The following is a 22,207-nucleotide window of genomic DNA, read 5'->3' on the forward strand; positions in this document are numbered from 1 at the left end:
GGATACTAATTCAAACAGATTTTCCAGGGGCATCAAGAGATAGATAACTACTATAGTCAAGGATGGATTCAACCATTAAAATGTGCATTAGGAAGCTTCTATGGCAATTATAACTTGGTGAATATGTAAGTATTTTTGTAAAACTTTGGTGTTCAATTGTTCTGTCTTCTCTTCAATATTTTGCTGCTATTAACTATTGTCATATATACTATGCCTATATTATGTTTTTGGGTGCTTCCATATTATGCCTTTGGCAGGTTTAGTTTATTCCCACCATTCTTAGAGTGAATGATCATTTTACAATGTTAAGTATCTTGCCTATGAAAATTATATTGAGGTGCATTCTATATAACTAGTAACTTAATGTTTCCAAATTCCAAATATCAATACAAGAAGGGGAAAAGCTTCCTTTCTGACCTGGTTGAAAATATCATGTAACTTTCTTTCATTTCAATTGGACTGTACTCAACTCAAGAATATTGAAAATAATGCATCAAGTATTGATTAGCTTAAAAGGTTTCCGTAGGTGTATACAAAAACTAATCTCTTGGTAGTTGGCATATACACAACTATAAGTACATCACATGAGTGCAGGCTATCAAGTGTATTAACCTAATCAGATTGGGATTAACTTGAGTGGACACAAGCAGTTGAGCAAATAGAAAAAAAGTTGAGCAGGTTTTTCCATAAGCAACTTGTCGTCAGCAAGTGAACATCGGATGGTAAAATCTTGTGATATTGAACTGAATTTTTTGTTGATTCAAGAAGGAATCTTTATGATCAAAACAGAATAATTTTTGTTGATTCAACAAAAGTGAAGAATCACACATGCTATTGCCGTGCATTATTAAGCTTCTAAGAAAAAGTTTTAACTGTGCAACATAATTTTCACAAAGTTAACAATTCCATTGGTCACACATCAAGCTAGTCTTGCAATCACGCTGCATAGTAAAGAATTAGGATTAAAGATAAAATCCAATTGTGCTGTACCTTCCAAAGAAGAATTTTAACTGTTAGTTATAGCTTGTATTTCTCTTGGTTTTATCTGTATTTCTCTTTGGAAAATTCTCTTGGTTTTATCTGTATTTCTCTGACAAGAAGATAATGTTTACATCCAGCAATCCAATAAAAGAATCATCATGAGCGCCTAATTCTGTAATTACGTATACTTCTATACATGATTAAATTTGGTTGTGCAACATTTGAAAGCTTCCTCAACTTTCAATTCTATATAAACTATCAGAAATAAAAATACAAAATTTATTAGTCCCAAAGCATCACATATTTAACAGTGTACAGAGTTATTTTTTAAAGCAACCTCATAGATAAGCTGGCTATCATCACGTGAAAGCGTGAAAGCCAATGTCTATTGCCAACAGATTTTAACCTTATATTATTACCATAATACCATGATTGATATGCAGATTCATACTCCTTAGTTTTATATAATTCCCACAAAGAATAGTGTCCATTGGTCACAGTGAAACCACAATGTGTTAATGCAGAGCCAGCTAAGCACTCCACTGATACCGAATTTTTTATAGTTACCTTGGAGACTGATACCACGTGATATCATGTAGGACACCTTCTTTGAAAACTTGATTAAGAAAACCCCTCAATTGAGTTCACTACACCCTGCAACCATTGTTCTCTTACCTTTCTCTGCAAATCCATTCACTTTTCTGTTGTTGTTGAGATCAAATCATGGCTGGTGCACTTGTTGGTGGAGCTTTTCTTTCTGGCTTCATTAACGTTGTCTTTGACCGGTTCCTTACAATGGATGCTGTCAACTTGGTCTTGGGCAAGAAACTTGGCCCTGACTTGGTTCAAAGGCTGAAGACTGCTCTGTTGGGTGCTGAAGGACTTGTTGCTGATGCTGAGATGAAGCAGTTCGGTAATCCATCTGTGAGGAAGTGGCTCGATAATCTCCGAGATGCTGTTTACTGTGCCGAGGACTTGCTCGACACTGTCCTCACCAAAGTCGCCACTCGAAAGGAGGAAAGTTCTTCCTGGTCCCTTAGCTTCTTCATCAACCGAGATAGAGACGACATGGTAGACAAGATGGAAGGGGTGGTTAGAAGAATTGAGGATCTTGGAAGACAAAAAGATTTCCTTGGTCTTGAAAAGATTCCCACTGGTAGCTCATCATGGAGGACTCCGTCCACTTCTCTTGTGAGAGGGAATGTGTATGGAAGGGAGGATGACCAGAAGGCCTTAGTCCAAATGCTGAATGACAACAATGAGTATCACTTGTCTGTGATTGCTATTGTTGGCATAGGTGGGGTTGGTAAAACAACTTTAGCCCAATGGCTGTACAACAATGCAGAGTTGATGGAGGGATTTGATCTGAAAGCATGGGTTTGTGTTTCGGAGAAGTTTGAAGTTGTTGAGACTACAAGGAATGTCATAAAGCAGATCCATGGAGGTACTTGTAGTCTCGATGATTTCAATTCACTTCACAATGCTTTGAAAGAAGAATTGTCCAATAAGAAGTTCTTTATTGTTCTTGATGATGTTTGGAGTGATGATGGTGACAAATGGAGTAATTTTATGACCCCTTTCCAACAAAATGGGAATAAGGGAAGTATTGTTCTTCTGACTACTCGGGAGGAAAATGTTGCTTCCGCAGTTCAAAATTGTCGGCCTTATTTTCTCAAGAAGTTGTCGGAGGACTATTGTTGGTCAGTGTTTGCAGAAAATGCATCTTTTCCACAATCAAATGGGAGAGCAGCACTTGAAGAAATAGGCCGAAAGATTGTCAAGAAGTGTGATGGCTTGCCATTAGCTGCAGAAACACTTGGTCGCTTGTTACGTACAAAACATGATGTTGAGGAATGGAACAAGATACTAATGAGTGATATTTGGGGATTTTCTGTGGAGAAGAGTAAGATTATTCCAGCATTACTGATAAGTTACCTCCATCTTCCCCCATATTTAAAGCGTTGTTTTGTCTATTGTGCTTTATATCCCAAGGATTATGAATTTGGAACAGATGAATTAATCCTTTTGTGGATGACAGAAGATCTTTTACCACCACCAAAGAGAGGAGAGAGTTTAGAAGAAGTTGGTTGTGAGTGTTTTGATGAACTAACTTCTAGATTATTTTTCACCAAGAGTGAACTCTTTGATGAGTATTTTGTGATGCATGATCTGTTGCATGACTTAGCAATATTCCTTGCTGGAGATTTCTATTGCAACTCAGAAGAATTTGGTAAAGAGGAGATAAAGATTCACACCCGGCATTTGTTTGTAAATTTAAGTCATTGTAGCTCAAAACTTTATAATTCTATTTCTAAAGTAGAATCTTTGAGAACATTATTATTGTTTGGCGATTTCTCATCTCCCAACTTTAACATTGAAGCAGCAACATGTGAGATATTATCAAAGTGTAAATACTTGAGAGTTTTATCCTTTAGAAAACTTGATGAGGTGCCTAATTTAATAGGAGAATTGATCCATCTGCGCTACTTAGATCTCTCTTGGACTGATATTAAGACATTGCCAGAGTCTTTGTGCAACTTGTGTAACTTGCAAACATTGATGTTGTATGCTTGTTCTAAGCTAACTACACTTCCTAGTGGTTTGCATAATCTTGTGAGTTTGCGGCATCTTGATATTAGAAATACCTCTTTAGAAGAAATGCCCAGAAAAATGAGCAAATTGAATCAGTTGCACGTTTTAAGTTCCTTTGTCGTTGGCAAACACGAAGACAATGGAATCGAGGAGTTAGGAGGGCTGGTAAATCTTCATGGATCCGTTGAGATTAAGAAGTTGGAGAATATTGTTGATGTGAATGAAGCAAAGAGGGCAAAGATAATGGATATGAAGCACATTGATGAATTATGTTTGCAATGGTCTTCAGGTGATGATTTGGTTTTAAGTACACAAAAAGAAAGAGACATCCTCGATAACTTGCAACCGCAGAATGGGTTGAAAGAGTTGGAAATCAAGGGATACAAGGGTACAATATTTCCAGATTGGTTGGGGAACTGTTCCTACGAAAACATGACACGTGTATCTCTAAAGTCTTGCAAGAATTGCTGCATGCTGCCTTCACTTGGACAGCTGCCATCTCTTAAGTCCCTAAGCATTGAAGGTTTGGATCAGCTGAGGAGTATTGGCGAGGAGTTTTACAAGAATGAAGGAGCTCATCATTCTTCGCGTATTGCACCATTTCCCTCACTTGAGAGTTTGGAGTTTGATAACATGGCATGTTGGGAGGTGTGGCACGTATCTGAGTCAGAAAATTTTCCTCAACTTAGGAAGCTTGAAATAACAAATTGTCGAATGTTGAAGGAAGGGATGCGTAATGAGGTATTCTTCAGAATAATTTCTTCTTTGTCGGATGTTTCCAAAGTTCGCAAACTACGTATAGGCAATGATGTTATAGAACGGCACAACGACGCCATGTATCTTGATGGGGATAGTTTATCAATTAGGGGAAGCGAATCTGTGGAGGAGTCTGCATTGAAGGCAATGATCAGCATCAACCATCTACGTTGCCTCCATGAAATACACATCTTGAACTGTAGAATACTAGAATTCCCCCAGCTACAGCAGCACAAGTATGATTTGGTAGAGCTAAAAATACAAGACAGCTGTGATTCACTGACCTCCTTGTGGTTGGATGTCTTTCCCAATCTCAAGAATTTGGAGATAAGAGGGTGTAGGAATCTGGAATCAGTGTCAATGTCAGAGGCACCACACACTGCTCTTCAACATCTCTCCATATATGATTGTCCCGAATTAATGTCATTTGCAGGAGAAGGACTTGCTGCACCCAACTTGACTCATCTTCACGTCGCAGACTGCAGGAAGTTGGAGGCATTACCACGTGACATGAAGAGTCTACTCCCAAGTTTACACTCTCTCCAGATATATGGGTTCCCAAATATTTGCAGGTTGCCAAAGGGTGGTTTGCCGCCTAACTTGAAAGAACTTGGTGTGGGAGGTTGCGAGGAACAACTGAGGGATCTATCATGGATGGCCAACTTGCACGCCCTCACTCATCTCACCATTAATGGTTATGACTGCGACAACATAAAGTCATACCCAGAGGTGGGTTCGCTGCCTCACCTTCCCTCCCTTACCACTCTCAAGGTATGCTGGTTCAAGAATCTGGAGACATTGGACTGCAACGAGCTTCTCCGCCTCACCTCCCTTCAACAATTGCACATTTCATTGTGCCTGAAGCTGCAGAATATGGAAGGAGAAAAGCTGCCTCCCTCTCTCTTGCTACTTCAAATTAAACAGTGTCCTTTGCTGGAAGAACACTGCAAGAACAAGCATCAACTAATCTGGCCCAAAATTTCCCACATACCCACCATTAAAGTCAATCGCAAGAAAATTTCCTGAATAGAGATTTCTGAGCAGGTAATTCTCTAATCTTCATGATTCACACATGCTACCACAATTAAATTCACACATGCACATGTGATACTTCTTAACACTCATATTTTTCAATAAAATTGCATCTACAGAGGAACATAAGAATTAATTACCATGAAATAAAAATTGAAAGACAATTAATATCTTTTTTCGTGTATCCAGCACTTAAGAATTTCTTCAGATATATTAAACAATTGGATGAATCAAATTTACTGTTTTTATAGTCCTCTGCATGTAGCTTCTACCAGGTACAAGTGCCCAGATGGCTAAGATTTCAGCACATAATCTTTATATAAAACAAACCATACTTACATTACCTTCATTCAATCATAAGAACTGATTTCTGTTTTAGCTTCTGGTAGGTATAGTTACTCTATTCCTCTCTGCAATTTACTTCAGGTTGGAGAATATGGCAGGAGAAAAGCTTCCGTTTTCTGTTACTATTTCAAATTCAACACTGTCCTTTGCCCGGCAAAGAAGAAGAGTTGCAGCTCAACTCTTTATGAAGGTAACATAAACTTGATGGATCTAGAGGCATTGATCTTTGAAGCTGCTCTATCTCATATCATTTCCTATGAATACCAACTAAAATAGATTTTCCAGGGGCATCAAGAAATAGATAACTGCTATGGTCGAGGATTTGCTTTCTTTATGGATTCAACTTTCAACCATTAAAATGTGCATTAGGCAGCTTCTGTGGCAATTGCAACATGGTGAGCATGTAAGTACTTTTGTAAAATTTTGCATTGCGGTATTATTATTTTGTGTCAATCTTTTCTCAAGCTAAATTTATCCCTTTCGGTTCTGCTTTTGAAGCTAAAAAGGAGTGGTACATCATTGTGTATTTATCTAGCAGGTTATGATCATTTTCCTTTGTGTGAGGCCCAAGCAAACAGTTTTTTTTGGAGAGTCCCTCTACATCCCAATTAGTGTGTTAACATGAACAAATGAATGATCGGATGGTTAATTCTTTTCTGGTTTACCTAGAGTTCTTCATTCATAGTCCTTCAACTTTGAGGTGTGATTGCAATCCGAGCGCTCTAGCCAAAGGGTTTGTAAGCAACGGCCGTCTATTGTATCTACTGTACCTGGAGTTCTGCATGTATGCTTAGTAGTGGTTGTAAGTTTTGAGACTTGTTTGAAGCTTTGATTTGGAAAATAGTGAAAATTTTTACCTTCCCGTGGGTTTTTTTTTTATCTCTCACATTGAGAGGTTTTTTCCCACATTAAAATTTGGTGTTCTGTTGTTCTGTCTTCTCTTCAATTATTTGCTGGTATTGGTGCTTCCATATTATGCCTTTGACAGGTTTAGTTTATTCCCACCATGAATGATCATTTTACAATGTTAAACATCTTGCCTATAAATTATATTGAGGTGCATTCTATATAACTAGTAGCTTAATGTTTCCAAATTCCAAATGTGCACACAAGTAGGGGACATAAAGGTTTGGAGTCTAGCTTGGTTCAATATACCATGTACCTTTCATTTTGTCTGCTTTCTCTCTCTCTCTCTCTTGGCATGCACACAACAACTTGTCGCTTAGAAAAAAGAGAAAGCTGTGAAAAGAATACTTTAGAAAATAGAATAGCACTTGATATACTATAGGCATACACAAGACCAGACATCCTTCAGTAGATAGCAACAGTAAGTAATTAAAAAGTGAAAAAAGTAATGAATCTGAACTCCAAAATATATAACATTGCATGATCAATTCAGTTGTTTGGGGGAAAAAAGAAGCTGAAAAGAAAATTGATTATTTTCTTCATTAGTTTTGCACTATCATATTGTCACATGTCTTGTATTTTTATAATGGTGCCTTTCTGGAAAGTTCAATCGGTTTAATGTTTTTGAGAAGAAGATAATAGTTAAATCCAACAATTCAAAAAAAGAAAAAGGTCCAAATCATCATGAATGCCTCACATATGCTGAAACCTTCCTCAAGTTAGGAGAACCACAGTTATTTTGGAACATTTATCTTTCATACAGAAGCAATTCCAATATGAAAGTTCTTATGCTATGTTACAAGTAGCGTTTCTTTTACTAGTAAATCATCATAAGAGCGTTACTGATGCTGTACTTAAACCATAGTAGAATCTCCCAATTATAATCCAAGAAAAAATATCTTATGAGAAAGTTTGAACCTTCCTCAACTTGCAATTTTTTACTTCTTTCATGGAATTAAAAGCACTATTATGAGTGACAAAGAAACTAGCATTAAGCATCCATTACCAACATTTTAAGCACCTACAATCAACTCTGTTACATCACAAATTCATTTCATTGCATGCATTATTTCCTTTTATTAAAAATAATTATTTTAGGAGTCTTTTTTTTATATTTTTTTTCTTTGTATTTTATCTACTCAAAAATTTCCCCCTCCCCATTACCCTGCGTTCTAACCCCCTATGTACCAAAAAACAAAAATATTTAGTAACTAATATGTTATATACCATAACTACTTCTATTTGATGCATTTGAGAGATATTAGTATAATATTACTATTGAACCTGTTCCTGTAACATAATTGAAACTCTTCACAAGATGCAATTGTGTTGCATCCATCAAAGTAGAATCAAGCACAAAGTTAGTGTGAGCCAGCTAACAATTTTGGAGCACCACTCAATCAAAAAGGGAATACAGTGAATAAAGATGAATTATTTGAAGCAGCAACTCTTTTTCAACTCACATATACCATATCTTATTTATTAAGTTGTCCTACAAATTAAAGGCAAAACTGAAAATTATGTTGCATGACACTTCCAAATTGCACAGTAACAATCATACACATAAAATTAGTAAAGAGTCAGCAAGGAAGTCCCACTAACGGCACCTACTTTTTGTTAGGCCCCTCAGATCCTGTTTACTCAGTTATCTTTGTCTTGTTGCTAAAATTATTGACAGCCACTTCTTCACTATAAGCTTTGATAGACCAATACACAGTTCGGTTTCAAAGCTTGAAAGCATTGCATTTTTCACTCTCCTTCCCATCTGAAATTTCTGATCACTTGTTGAGATCATATCATGGCTGCTGCACTTGTTGGTGGAGCTTTCCTCTCTGGCTTCATTAACGTTCTCTTTGACAGGTTCCTTAAAACTGATACTGTCAACAAGGTCTTGGGAAAGAAGCTTGGCCCTGACTTGGTTGAAAGGCTGAAGACTGCTCTGTTGGGTGCTGAAGGTCTTGTTGCTGATGCTGAGATGAAGCAGTTCGGTAATCCATCTGTGAGGAAGAGGCTTGATAGTCTCCGGGATGCTGTTTACTGTGCTGAGGACTTGCTGGACACTGTCCTCACCAAAGCCGCCACTCAAAAGAAGATAAGTTCTACCTTTTTCATTAGCATCTTTATCAACCGAGATAGGGACATGGTAGACAAGATGGAAGGGGTGGTTGGAAGAATAGAGGATCTTGGAAAACAAAAAGATTTCCTTGGTCTTGAAAAGGTTTCCACTAGTAGCTCATCATGGAGGACTCCATCCACTTCTCTTGTAAGAGGGAATGTGTATGGCACAGAGGATGACAGGAAGGCCTTAATCAAGATGCTGAATGACAACAGTGAGCATCAGTTGTCTGTGATTGCCATTGTTGGCATAGGTGGGGTTGGTAAAACAACATTAGCCCAATGGGTATACAACAACCAGGAGGAGTTCATGAAGGGATTTGATCCTAAAGCATGGGTTTGTGTTTCAGAAAATTTTGATATTGTTGAGACTACAAGAGTCATAAAGGGGATCCTTGGACATACTTGCAGTCTCGATGATTTCAATTCATTTCAACATGCTTTGAAAGAAAAATTGTTGAATAAGAAGTTCTTTATTGTTCTGGATGATGTTTGGAGTGACGATGGTGACAGATGGAGTAATTTTATGACTCCTTTTCAATACGGGAAGAAGGGAAGTGTTGTTCTTCTTACTACTCGTGGGAATAATGTTGCTTTAGCAGTTCAAAACTGTCGCCCTTATTTTCTCAATGGTTTGTCAGAAGACTATTGTTGGTCAGTATTTGCAGACAATGCATCTTTTCCACAATCTAATGGGAATGCAGCACTTGAAGGAGTTGGTAGAGAGATTGTCAAGAAGTGTGGTGGCTTGCCATTAGCTGCAGAAACGCTTGGACGCCTGTTACGTACAAAGCATGATGTTAAGGAATGGAACAAGATATTAATAAGTGATATTTGGGCATTTTCTGTGAAGAATAGTAAGATTATCCCTGCATTATTGATAAGTTACTTCCATCTTTCTCCACACTTAAAACGTTGTTTTGTTTATTGCTCTTTACATCCCAAAGATTATCGATTCATGAAATATGAATTAATCTTGTTGTGGATGGCAGAAGATTTTTTACCACCACCAAAGAGAGGAGAGACTTTAGAAGAAGTTGGTTGGGAATGTTTTAATGAACTAACTTCTAGATTATTTTTCACAAAGATTCAAGATGGTGATGATTATTTTGTGATGCACAATCTCCTGCATGACTTAGCAATATTTCTTGCTGGAGATTTCTATTGCAACTCAGAAGAATTTTGTGAAGAGGAGGAGATAAGGATTCAGATTCGACATTTGTGTGTAAATTTACGTTGTTGTAGCTCAAAACTTTATAATTCTATTTCTACAGATAGGTGGATTTGGTAATCTGGAGACGTTGGAGTGCAATGAGATTCTCAGCCTCAGCTCCCTCCAACAATTAAGCATTCAATCGTGTCTTAAGCTGGAGAATATGGCAGGAGAAAAGCTGCCTTCCTCTCTCTTACTTCTCAAAGTTGACTACTGTCCTTTTCTGGGAGAACACTGCAAGAACAAGCATCAAAATATTTGGCCCAAAATTTCCCACATCCCCACCATTCAAGTTGATGGCGAACAAATTTTCTGAATACAGATTTCTGACCCGGTAATTTTCTAATCTTCACGTCTCTCATGATACCACAATTAAATTCACACATGCATAAGTGATACTTATCGATAAATTCGCATTTAAAGAGGAACATAAGAATTAGTTACCATGAAATCAAAATTGAAAGACAGTGAATATCTATCTTATTTCATATATCTAGCATTTGAGAATTTCTTTAGATATATTAAACAAATGAATGAATCAAATTACTGTTCTTACCATCTTCTGCATGTAGCTTCTACTGAGTTACAGGTGCCCATGTTAAACTGGACTAATATGTTTGGAATAAAAAAGCATTGATTTCTGTTTTAGCTTCAGGTTAGTACAGTTACTCTATTCCTCTCTACAATTTACTTCAGGTTGGAGAATATGGCTGGCAAAAAGCTTCCTTCCTCTCTGTTTACTACTTCAAATTGAAGAGTGTCCTTTGCTTGGAAACCGTTGCAGCTAAACTCTCTATAGGTATTGATATTTTAATTTGCTCTATCTCGTATCATTTCTTATGATCACTAACTCAAATACATTTTCCAAGGGCCTGAAGAGATAGATAACTGCTATGGTCAAGGAATCGCTTTCTTTATGGATTCAACCTTTAAAATGTGCATTAGGAAGCTTCTGTGGCAACTGCGACTTGGTGAGCATGTAAGTACTTTTGCAAGATTTTCCGTGGAGGTATTGTTATTTTGATGTCAATTTTTTTTCTCAAGCTGAATTTGCCCATTCAGTTCTGTTTTTGAAGCTGAAAAAAAGGCAACAATGTTGAACACATCATTGTGTATTTATCATGCAGGTTCTGATCATTTTCCTTTGTGAGGCCCATGCAAACACATTTGGAGTGTCCCTCTAAATTTCTGTTAGTGTATTAACCTGATCCATATGAATGATAGTATAATCAAATCTTTTCTTGTTTAAGTGGAGATTCTTCACTCATAGTTCTTCAATATGGAGGTGTGGTTGTGATCTTAGCTCTCTAGTAGAACTGCCAGAAAGTCTGTAAATGAGTATCACTGATTTTATTTTGTTGACGGGTCTATGTCCTTGTAAAAGAGTTGTGTATGTATGCTTATTAGTGCTTGTAAGTTTTGAGACTTCTTTGTAGCTTTGATTTGAATAATAGTGAGCTTAATTAATTAATTCTTATTCTTAGAGTGAAAAACAAATTTTATATCATACTGTAAAAACTTTTTTTCTTATACTGTAAAGTACTGATTAAGTATCTTGCCTATGAACCATGAAGACATGAATATATTAGATTCTAACAAGAAGGAATCTCTATAGGCAAACCTTATAGTTGTTGTTGATTCAATAGAAGTGAAGAATCACACACTATTTATCAGTCAATTCATTAAGAAACCATGCGTTATTATTATTTTTGTTATTATTTTACATCATGTGCACACTTTATCACAAGTACAAGACCCAGTTTGCAGCAGTGTTAAAAGAGATCATTATGAATTTTGCTACAAATGTTTTACTGCACGACAGCAGCGTCGACAAAATAAAATGTTCATCATCATAGTTTTATGTAAAATTAACGTATATTAGAAGTAGCTTCTAAGAAAATGTTTAAACCGTGCACCAAATTTCCACAAAGACAACAGTTGCATTGGTTACGGCAAAAGGCTTGAATGATCTCTGAGTTTGTTCTTGTAAATTGTAATATGTGGTGTTTAGCTTATATTTGTAAAAAAAGGAAATCTCTCGTCAAGTTTCTTCGTGACAACCGAAGGTAGATTCCAGGTTAGGATCAAACCAGTGGAAATCATGGGTATCTCTCTATAAACTACTCTTGAATTTGTCATTCGATTCCTCTACTTAACTCACAATACAATCTGATGTCAGCCTCAGCAGTTAACTCAAAACTGTGTCTTAGTGTTATCCATCTTTTTCAATACTTTCTCTTAAAATTCGCTGAAAAACTATCTGCTGCTGTTCGAATACCTCTCTCATGCGCTTAGTATACTTTAGCTGGTATGATAAGATGTTGTTTGCAAGCTTAATTTGGATACTTAGTATAATGGGTGTTCATATTTCACATAGCTCTATCTCATAACATTTCTTGTGAATATCAACTCAAAACAAATTTCCTAGAGGGCCTGAAGATAAAATTCTGAAGTCAATTTTTTGTTCATATACTTCGAGATGGCCTTTTTTATTTTTCAATCTGACATGTATATCATTGTTCAAAAAATTGATGGAGCGTTTCTCAGGGGATGAATTCCTAGCATGAGTGCTCATTTTATGTTGGTTAGGTAATAAGAAAAGACATAAAAAGCAAGGAAAATCCAAAAACAGAACTCCAATGATGTTCTAATATTGAATTGAAAGGCTTCATGCACTGTGGAAAATGGTTATTTGAGTTTGCCAAATTAGTTGGTAACGATTCAGTGAGGAATATTTCAAAGTCTTCTTAAACTAAATTCAGAGGGGCAATTAGAGTAGAACAAGTACAAACACATATATTATTATACAATTGATCTTTGCAATATGAAATATCTAATGTCATGATCTTGTTTCTATGCTTTAATAAACTAAAGTTGGTTTCATCGGACTAATCGCCTAATTTGACTTGGATATGCCTCGCATATTCCCAAAGATTGATAACTATTACCTTAGTCGTGACTCATGGCACAGTTGAAACCTTCCTCAACTTGCAGTTTTGTTACATCTCTGACTTAAAAACACAAATGAAAAGTTCCAAACAAACTATTAAACTAAGACTAAGACATTAGCAACGTACAAGTCTTGCATTATTGTTATTAATAGCCTCATAATATATTACCATGATATACATACAAAAATGTGGAGCCAAAATGTTCCTAGTTCTATATAGTTTCCACAAAGACTAGTAGTGTCCATTGGTGACACGGGAACAACACCACTTGCAAGAATTAAAAAATGAGAAATTAGAGCAAAGCCAATTAAGCACTCCACTGCTATGAATTTTCTAAGTTATCTCGGAGGCGATACTGGGTCTTCGCTAAGGAACGATTGACATTGACACCTTCCATAGAAGAATTTTAACTGTTAGTTACATAGCAATGTAGCATGTATATGCAGCACTTTCTTTGGAAAGTTTTCTTGGTTTTAACTCTGTAGAATTTCGTGATATTGTATATCTCTAAGAAGAAGACAATACCATGATTCATGTGCAGTGAAACAACTCCATTGTTGCTGTTTAGTAATGTTGCATCTTTCAAACAACAATTAACAAATGAAGAGTTGGTGAAGAGCCAGCTAAGCACTCCACTGATAATACATGAACATGTACATCAAGACAAAAAATTTCTGTGCCAAATTCCTCTACTTGCCTCATTGTTGGGAAAACTTTTATAATACATGAACGTTGTTGAACATGTACATCAAGACAAAAAATTTCATCACGTATTTACTGTAAAGTAATGTTTGTTAGAAACAACTTCCAAAAGCAAAAAGAAAAGAAAAACTAGACCTTAAATCCTTAATTAATTAGGATAAGGAAATTTAACAATGCAGCATCAGCATCATTATTTTATTATGATCCATAAACAGCTCATGAATCATGATGATTTTTACTGTGATACAAAATTTCCAGAGACTACAATTCCATTGGTCCTTCAAAAGTTAGTTGGAACTTTCCACGCCTTCAAAAGTTTCTTACGATACGATTAAAGGCTTTAGGCAGTTACTTTGTACCTTCCAAAATAACAATTAACGATAACAATTAAAAAAAAAAAAAGTAAAAGAGTGTTATAAATAAGAGCGGGCAAGACACTCCACTAACATAGTTTTTTTTAATGTTACCACGGAGACCCTGAGTCAATTGCCTTTGTCTTTTATGGCGGGAAACCAATGTCCATGAACCTTACATTATTTTATTACTAAGGTGTCTAAGGAAATGTTATATTAATCATTTGTTTCATCATTCAAACAATAATTTAAAAAGATGACGAGTTAAAGCAAAGCTAGGTGGCAACTCCAGAGACTTGCTTGACACCTTGTTTGTACACTTGATTAAGAAAACCACTCTATCGAGTTCACTATACCCTGACACCATTGTTCGCTTACCTTCTCCGAAAATCCATTCACTTTTCTGTTTCCTTAGTTGATCTATTCAATTTGTTGTTGAGATCATATCATGGCTGGTGCAGTTGTTGGTGGAGCTTTCCTCTCTGGCTTCATTAACATTGTCATTAACAAGTTCCTTACAGAGGATGTGGCCAACAAGGTGTTTGGCAAGAAGCTTGGCCCTGACTTGGTTGAAAGGCTGAAGACTGCTCTGTTGGGTGCTGAAGCTCTTGTTGCTGATGCTGAGTTGAAGCAGTTTGGTAATCTCAATGTGAGGAAGTGGCTTGATAGTCTCCGGGATGCTGTTTACTGTGCTGAGGACTTACTCGCCACTGTCCTCACCAAAGCCGCCACTAAAAAGGAGGAAAGTTCTTCCTGGTGGTCCCCGACCTTCTTCATCAACCGAGATAAAGATGACATGGTAGACAAGATGGTAGGGGTGGTTAGAAGAATTGAGGATCTTGGAAAACAAAAAGATTTCCTTGGTCTTGAAAAGATTCCCACTGGTAGCTCATCATGGAGGACTCCGTCCAGTTCTCTTGTAAGAGGGACTGTTTATGGCAGGGAGGATGACAAGAAGGCCTTAATCAAGATGCTGAATGACAACAATGAGCATCACTTGTCTGTGATTGCTATTGTTGGCATAGGTGGGGTTGGTAAAACAACTTTAGCCCAATGGCTGTACAACAACGAGGAGTTTATGAAGGGATTTGATCTGAAAGCATGGGTCTGTGTTTCGGAGAAGTTTGAAGTTGTTGAGACTACAAGGAATGTCATAAAGCAGATCCATGGAGGTACTTGTAGTCTCGATGATTTCAATTCACTTCAAAATGCTTTGAAAGAAGAATTTTCCAATAAGAAGTTCTTTATTGTTCTGGATGATGTTTGGAGTGATGATGGTGACAAATGGAGTAATTTTATGACCCCTTTCCAACAAAATGGGAATAAGGGAAGTATTGTTCTTCTGACTACTCGGGAGGAAAATGTTGCTTCCGCAGTTCAAAATTGTCGCCCTTATTTTCTCAAGAAGTTGTCAGAGGAATATTGTTGGTCAGTGTTTGCAGAAAATGCATCTTTTACAGAATCAAATGGGAAAGCAGCACTTGAAGAAATAGGTAGAAAGATTGTCAAGAAGTGTGATGGCTTGCCGTTAGCTGCAGAAACACTTGGTCGCTTGTTACGTACAAAGCATGATGTTGAGGAATGGAACAAGATACTAATGAGTCATATTTGGGGATTTTCTTTGGAGAAGAGTAAGATTATTCCAGCATTACTGATAAGTTACTTCCATCTTCCTCCATATTTAAAGCGTTGTTTTGTTTATTGTGCTTTATATCCCAAGGATTATGAATTTGAGAAAGATAAATTAATCCTTTTGTGGATAGCAGAAGATCTTTTACCACCACCAAAGAGAGGAGAGAGTTTAGAAGAAGTTGGTTGTGAGTGTTTTGATGAACTTACTTCCAGATTATTTTTCACAAAGATTCAATATGATGGCAATTATTATTTTGTGATGCATGATCTGTTGCATGATTTAGCAATATTCCTTGCTGGAGATTTCTATTGCAACTCAGAAGAACTTGGTAAAGAGGAGATAAAGATTCAGACTCGGCATTTGCGTGTGGATTTAAGTCATTGTAGCTCAAGACTTTATAATTCTATTTCTAAAGTAGAATCTTTGAGAACATTATTATTGTTTGGCGATTTCTCATCTCCCAACTGCAACATTGAAGCGGCAACATGTGAGATATTATCAAAGTGTAAATACTTGAGAGTTTTATCCTTTGATAAACTTGATGTGTTGCCTAATTCAACAGGAGAATTGATCCATCTGCGCCACTTGGATCTCTCTTATACTCATATAAAGACATTGCCTGAGTCTTTGTGCAGCTTGTGTAATTTGCAAACATTGAAGTTGCGTCGTTGTTATGAGCTAACTTCGCTGCCTAGTGGTTTTCATAATCTTGTGAGTTTGCGCCATCTTGATATTAGAGGAACTCATTTAGAAGAAATGCCTAGAAAAATGAGCAAATTGAATCAGTTGCACGTTTTAAGTTATTTTGTTGTGGGAAAGCACGAAGACAATGGAATCCAGGAGTTAGGAGGGCTGGCAAATCTTCATGGATGCCTTGAGATTAAGAAGTTGGAGAATATGGTTGATGTGAAAGAAGCAATGAGTGCAAAGATAATGGATAAGAGTTACATTGATGAATTATGGTTGGAATGGTCTTCAGGTGATGATATAGTTTCAAGCACACAAAAAGAAAGAGACATGCTCGATAACTTGCAACCGCAGAATGGCTTGAAAGAGTTGAAAATCGAGGGATACAAGGGTACAATATTTCCAGATTGGTTGGGGAACTGTACCTACGAAAACATGACAAGTGTATCTCTAAAGTCTTGCAAGAATTGCTGCATGCTGCCTTCACTTGGACAGCTGCCGTCTCTTAAGTCCCTGCGCATTGAAGGTTTGGATCAGCTGAGGAGTATTGGCGAGGAGTTTTACAAGAATGAAGGAGATCATCGTTCTTCGCATATTGCACCGTTTCCCTCACTGGAGACTTTGGTATTTGATAGCATGCCATGTTGGGAGGTGTGGCACGTATCTGAGTCGGAAACATTTCCTCAGCTTAGGGAGCTTGAAATAACAAATTGCCCAATGTTGAAGGAAGAGATCCTTAATCAGGTATTCTTCAGAATCGCTTCTTCTTTGTCAGATGTTTCCAAAGTTCGCAAACTAAGTATAGGCAGCAACTTTAGAGACCAGCACACCATGTTTCTTGATGGGGATACTTTAAGAATGATGGGAAGTGAATCTGTGATGGAGTCTACATTGAAGGCAATGGTCAGCATCAACCATCCACTTTGCCTCCAAGAAATACAGATCGAAGGGTGTAGAAAACTAGAATTCTCCCAGCTACAGCAGCACAAGTATGATTTGGTAGAGCTACTAATACTAGACAGGTGTGCTTCACTGACCTCCTTGTCGTTGGATGTCTTTCCCAATCTCAAGAATCTGGAGATAGAAGGGTGTAGGAATCTGGAATCAGTGTCAATGTCAGAGGCACCACACGCTGCTCTGGAAAAAGTCACCATCGTCCGCTGCGACAAATTAGTGTCATTTGCTGGAGAAGGACTGGCTGCACCCAACTTGACTCATCTTAAATTCATACAATGCTTGAAGTTGGAGGCATTACCACGTGACATGAAGAGTCTACTCCCAGGTTTACACTCTCTCCAAATACATGGCTGCCCAAACATGTGCAGGTTGGCAGAGGGTGGTTTGCCGCCTAACTTGAACACACTTGGTGTGGGAATTTGCGAGCAAATGAGAGATCTATCATGGATGCGCAACTTGGACGACCTCACTCATCTTACAGTTTCAGGTTATGACTGCGACAACATAAAGTCATATCCAGAGGTGGGTTCGCTGCCTCACCTTCCCTCTCTTACCACTCTTGAGATATGTGGGTTTAATAATCTGGAGACATTGGAGTGCAACGAGCTTCTCCGCCTCACCTCCCTTCAACAACTACACATTAATTGGTGTCCAAAGCTGGAGAATATGGAAGGAGAAAAGCTGCCTCCCTCTCTCTTGCTACTCAAAATTGAATACTGTCGTTTGCTGGGAGAACACTGGAAGAACAAGCATCAACTAATCTGGCCCAAAATTTCCCACATTCCCACCATTCACGTGGACTACTACGGACAAATTGTCTGAACAGAGATTTCTGAGCAGGTAATTCTCTAATCTTCATGATTCACACAAGCTACCACAATTAAATTCACACATGCACAAGGTGATATTATTCACACTCATATTTTTCAATAAATTGAATTTACAGAGGAATATAAGAATTAATTACCATGAAATAAAAATTGAAAGACAACCAATATCCTTTTTCGTGAATCCAGCACTTAAGAATTCCTTTAGATATATTAAACAATTAGATGAATCAAATTTACTATATTTACCATCCTCTGCAGGTGGCTAAGATTTCAGCACATAATCTTTATATAAAACAAACCATACTTAAGTGGATATTCTTTGCTCATAGTTCTTCAATTTGCAGGTGTGATTGTGATCTTAGCTCTCAAGTAGAACTACCACAAAGTCTGTAAACGAGTATCACTGATTTCATTTTGTTGATGTGTCTATGTCCTTGTACAAGAGTTGTGTATGTATGCTTATTAGTGCTTGTAAGTTTTGAGACTTTTGTAGCTTTGATTTGAATACTTATTCTTAGGGTGAAAAACAAATTTTATATTATACCGTAAAATACTGGTTAAGTATCTTGCCCATGAACCGTGAAGGCATGAATATATTAGAATCTAACCAGAAGGTATCTCTATAGGCAAACACTATAGTTGGTGATTCAATAAAAGTGAAGAATCACACACTATTTATCAGTCAATTCATTAGGAAACCATGTGTTATTATTATTTTTAATCACAAGTACAAGAACCAGTTTGCAGCAGTGTTAAAAGAGATCATTATGAATTTTGCTACAAATGTTTTACTGCACAACAGCATTGACAGATTAAAATGTTCATCATATCATAATTTTATGTAAAATTAACATATATTAGAAATAGCTTCTAAGAAAAAGTTTAAACTCTGCAACAAAATTTCCACAAGGACAACAGTTGCATTGGTCACAGTAAAGGCTTGAATGATTTCTGAGTTTGTTCTTGTAAGTTGTAATCTGTGGTGTTATGTTTGTATTTGAATTTGATCAGTGTTAAAAGAAATAAGGAAATTTCTCGTCAAGTTTCTTGGTGAGGACTGGATGTATATTCCAGGTCTGGATCGAACGAGTGTAAATCCTGGGTGTCTCTCTCGAAACTCTTGTCGAAATTTGTTATTTGATTCGTCTATTAAACTTGCAACACAATCTAATGTCAGCCTCAGTAGTTTACTCAAAACTCTGTCCTAGTCTCATCATCCTTTTGGATACTTTTTTCTTGAAATTTACTGAAAAACTATGTGCTGCTGTGTGAATACCTCTCTCATGCGCTTAGTATACTTTAGCTGGTATGATAAGATGTTATTTGCAAGCTTAATTTGCATACTTCTTTGAAGTTTTGGTAACATAAAGTGCTAATTATATTATTGGATTGTAACAACTAGCTTTCAACTAAACTCTAATGGGGATAACTCTAAACTTGATGATCAATGGTTATTGATATCTCACATAGCTCTATCTCATAGCATTTCTTGTGAATATCAACTCAAAACAGATTTCCTAGAGGGCCTGAAGATAAAATTCTGAAGTCAAATTTTTGTTAATATACTTCGAGATGCCCTTTTTTATTTTTCAATTTGACATATAAATCATTGTATAAAAAATTGATGGAACATTTCTTAGGGGATGAATTCCTAGCAAGAATGCTCATTTTATGTTTGATAGGTAATAAGAAAAGACATAAAAAGCAAGAAAGATCCAAACAGAAAAAACAGAACTCCAATGATGTTCTAATATTGCATTGAACTTGTCAAATATGTTAATTATTTGCTTTTGGACTGCATTAAGTTTTTTTTATTATTGTTTCAGTTTGTTGTTTTAGTCAATTAGTGGTTCCTGCACTTTAGGAGAAAAGTAGTTTTTGTTATTCCACTTCCTTATCTAGTGGGTATGTGGCAGTTTCTGTTCATCCCACTTCCTAGTTTAGTGGTGATGTGATAGTGTCATGGATTAAAATCCTATAAATGTACTGCTTCAGTAAAGTAAAAATGTGTGATTCCCATTCCTTTCACCTACGTATTTTTCTTATATCTCTGTCCTAAATATTTCTGGTTATACCATAAACCAACAAACTGGTATCAGAACATTCTTCTTACGGGGCCTGTGAAAATGGAAGGTGAAGCAAGTCTCTCACAAATTGCTCCGCCCACCTTTGATGGAGAAAACTATGACCTTTGGGCAGTTAAAATGGAGTCTTATTTGGAGGCATTGGACCTTTGGGAAGCCGTGGAAGAGGATTACGAAATTCCTCCGCTGCCAAACAATCCTACCATGGCTCAAATAAAATTGCACAAGGAGAAAAAAACAAGGAAGGCAAAGGCAAGATCATGTCTCTTTACTGGTGTTTCATCAATAATCTTCACCAGAATCATGACTCTCAAAACACCAAAAGCAATTTGGGACTATTTAAAGGAAGAATACGCAGGGGATGAGAGGATTCGAGGCATGCAAGTGCTCAACTTGATGAGGGAATTCGAGATGCAGAGAATGAAAGATTCTGAGACAATCAAAGAATACTCTGACAGGTTGCTTTCTATTGCAAACAAAGTTAGATTACTCGGCACTGAATTCACTGATTCTAGAATTGTGGAAAAAAATTCTAGTTACAGTGCCAGAGAGATATGAAGCATCAATAACTACTTTGGAGAATACGAAGGATCTGTCCAAAATCACCTTAGCAGGAGTGTTACATGCCTTGCAGGCCCAAGAGCAGCGAAGGCTTATGAGACAAGATCACGTGGTTGAAGGTGCTTTACCAGCCAAGCATCATGAAGTTGGAAGTAGTCAAAGCAGCCAAAGCAAAGACAAAGGTAAAAAGAAAAATTACCCACCTTGTGAGCATTGTGGCAAAATGGGTCACCCACCCTTCAGATGTTGGAGAAGACCAGACGCAAAGTGCAACAAGTGCAATCAGCTTGGACATGAAGCTGTAATTTGCAAAGGCAAATTTCAACAACATGAAGCTAATGCCAATGTTGTAGAGCAAAATGAAGAAGATCAAATCTTTGTGGCAACATGCTTCTCAGCAAGGAGTAGTTCTGAATGCTGGCTGATTGATAGTGGTTGTACAAACCACATGACATATGATAAAACTCTTTTCAAGGATTTGAAGCCTGCTAAATTCTCAAAAGTCAGAATTGGGAATGGTGACTATATTTCTGCAAAAGGAAAAGGAACAATTGTAATTTCAACTAGCTCAGGTATGAAAACCATTTCAGATGTTCTGTATGTGCCTGACATTGACCAAAATCTGCTTAGTGTGGGTCAATTGTTAGAAAAGGGATTTAAAGTTTTTTTCGAAAATCTACATTGTCTTATCTTTGACACTACCGGTCGGGAGATTTTAAGGGTTAAAATGAGAGGAAAAAGCTTCTCATTTGATCCAATTGTGGAGGAGCAGACAGCTTACATCACCCAAGTCAGTCCCACTGAACTCTGGCATAAGCGACTTGGTCACTGTCATATTCAAAGGATGCTGAACATGAAGAGGAAAGATATGATTGAAGGTCTACCAATACTCTCTGATCATTTGCCAAATTGTAATGCCTATCAATTTGGTAAACAAAACAGAGTGTCATTTCCCAAAACAGTTTGGAGAGCCTCTTAAAAGCTGCAACTCATCCACACTGATGTGGCAGGACCTCAAAGAACTCCATCGTTACAAGGTAGTCTATACTTTATTCTTTTCATAGATGATTTTACAAGAATGTGCTGGATTTTTTTCTTGAAATTCAAGCATGAAGTGGCTGGAGTCTTTGTAAAGTTCAAGAATATGGTGGAAACTCAAAGTGGGTGCAAGATACAATTTCTAAGATCAGATAATGGGAAGGAGTACACCTCAACACAATTTGATCAATTTTGTGAAGAAGCTGGTATTGTACATCAACTCACAACCCCATACACTCCAGAGCAAAATGGAGTTAGTGAAAGGAGAAATAGATCAGTAATGGAGATGGCCAGATGCATGCTGCATGAGAAGGAATTGCCTAAAGAATTTTGGGCTGAAGCGGCCAACACAGCCGTTTTTCTTCAAAATCGACTTCCATCCAAGGCTTTGAAAGACAAAACTCCTTTTGAAGCTTGGTATGGATATAAGCCTTCACTAACCTTTCTTAAAGTGTTTGGTTGTGTTTGTTT

The 22,207-nt window shown here is 37.1% G+C and overlaps 2 protein-coding genes across 21 annotated transcripts in view; both read left to right on the forward strand.

Annotated features, from left to right (window-relative positions):
• LOC107626576 (putative disease resistance protein At3g14460) overlaps nt 1–22,207 on the forward strand; it is a 53,591-nt gene that overhangs the window by 4,748 nt on the left and 26,636 nt on the right. For 5 of the 19 annotated variants that reach the window (XM_021114880.1, XM_021114840.1, XM_021114845.1 and 2 more), the window contains one exon: nt 17,897–18,063. In XM_021114880.1, coding sequence (XP_020970539.1) covers nt 17,897–18,045 — 149 coding nt within the window. In that variant the 3' untranslated portion in view covers nt 18,046–18,063. Of the gene's footprint in view, nt 1–18; nt 5,374–5,787; nt 6,110–6,241; nt 6,776–11,067; nt 11,428–14,714; nt 18,125–18,397; nt 18,803–22,207 lie in introns of those variants that run through there. The other 14 variants (XM_021114879.1, XM_021114864.1, XM_021114869.1 and 11 more) reach the window with 13 other exon arrangements.
• On the forward strand, nt 8,317–11,411 carry LOC107622173 (putative disease resistance RPP13-like protein 1). 2 transcript variants are annotated; one of them, XM_021114984.1, is made up of 4 exons: nt 8,317–10,274; nt 10,637–10,739; nt 10,810–10,919; nt 11,003–11,411. In XM_021114984.1, exon 1 carries the CDS (start codon nt 8,411–8,413, stop codon nt 10,016–10,018), a length of 1,608 nt encoding a protein of 535 aa, XP_020970643.1. In that variant the 5' UTR covers nt 8,317–8,410; the 3' UTR covers nt 10,019–10,274; nt 10,637–10,739; nt 10,810–10,919; nt 11,003–11,411. The 2 variants fall into 2 exon arrangements, with proteins under 2 accessions (XP_020970643.1, XP_020970645.1); XM_021114986.1 differs by lacking the exon at nt 10,810–10,919.

This window comes from Arachis ipaensis, chromosome B02 (assembly GCF_000816755.2).
Source record: "Arachis ipaensis cultivar K30076 chromosome B02, Araip1.1, whole genome shotgun sequence".
NCBI classification, from domain to species: Eukaryota; Viridiplantae; Streptophyta; class Magnoliopsida; order Fabales; family Fabaceae; genus Arachis; species Arachis ipaensis.

What these genes read in the sequence shown, in the direction of transcription:
- LOC107622173 (XM_021114984.1), top strand. Translation starts at nt 8,411, where the DNA reads ATGGCTGCTGCACTTGTTGGTGGAGCTTTCCTCTCTGGCTTCATTAAC.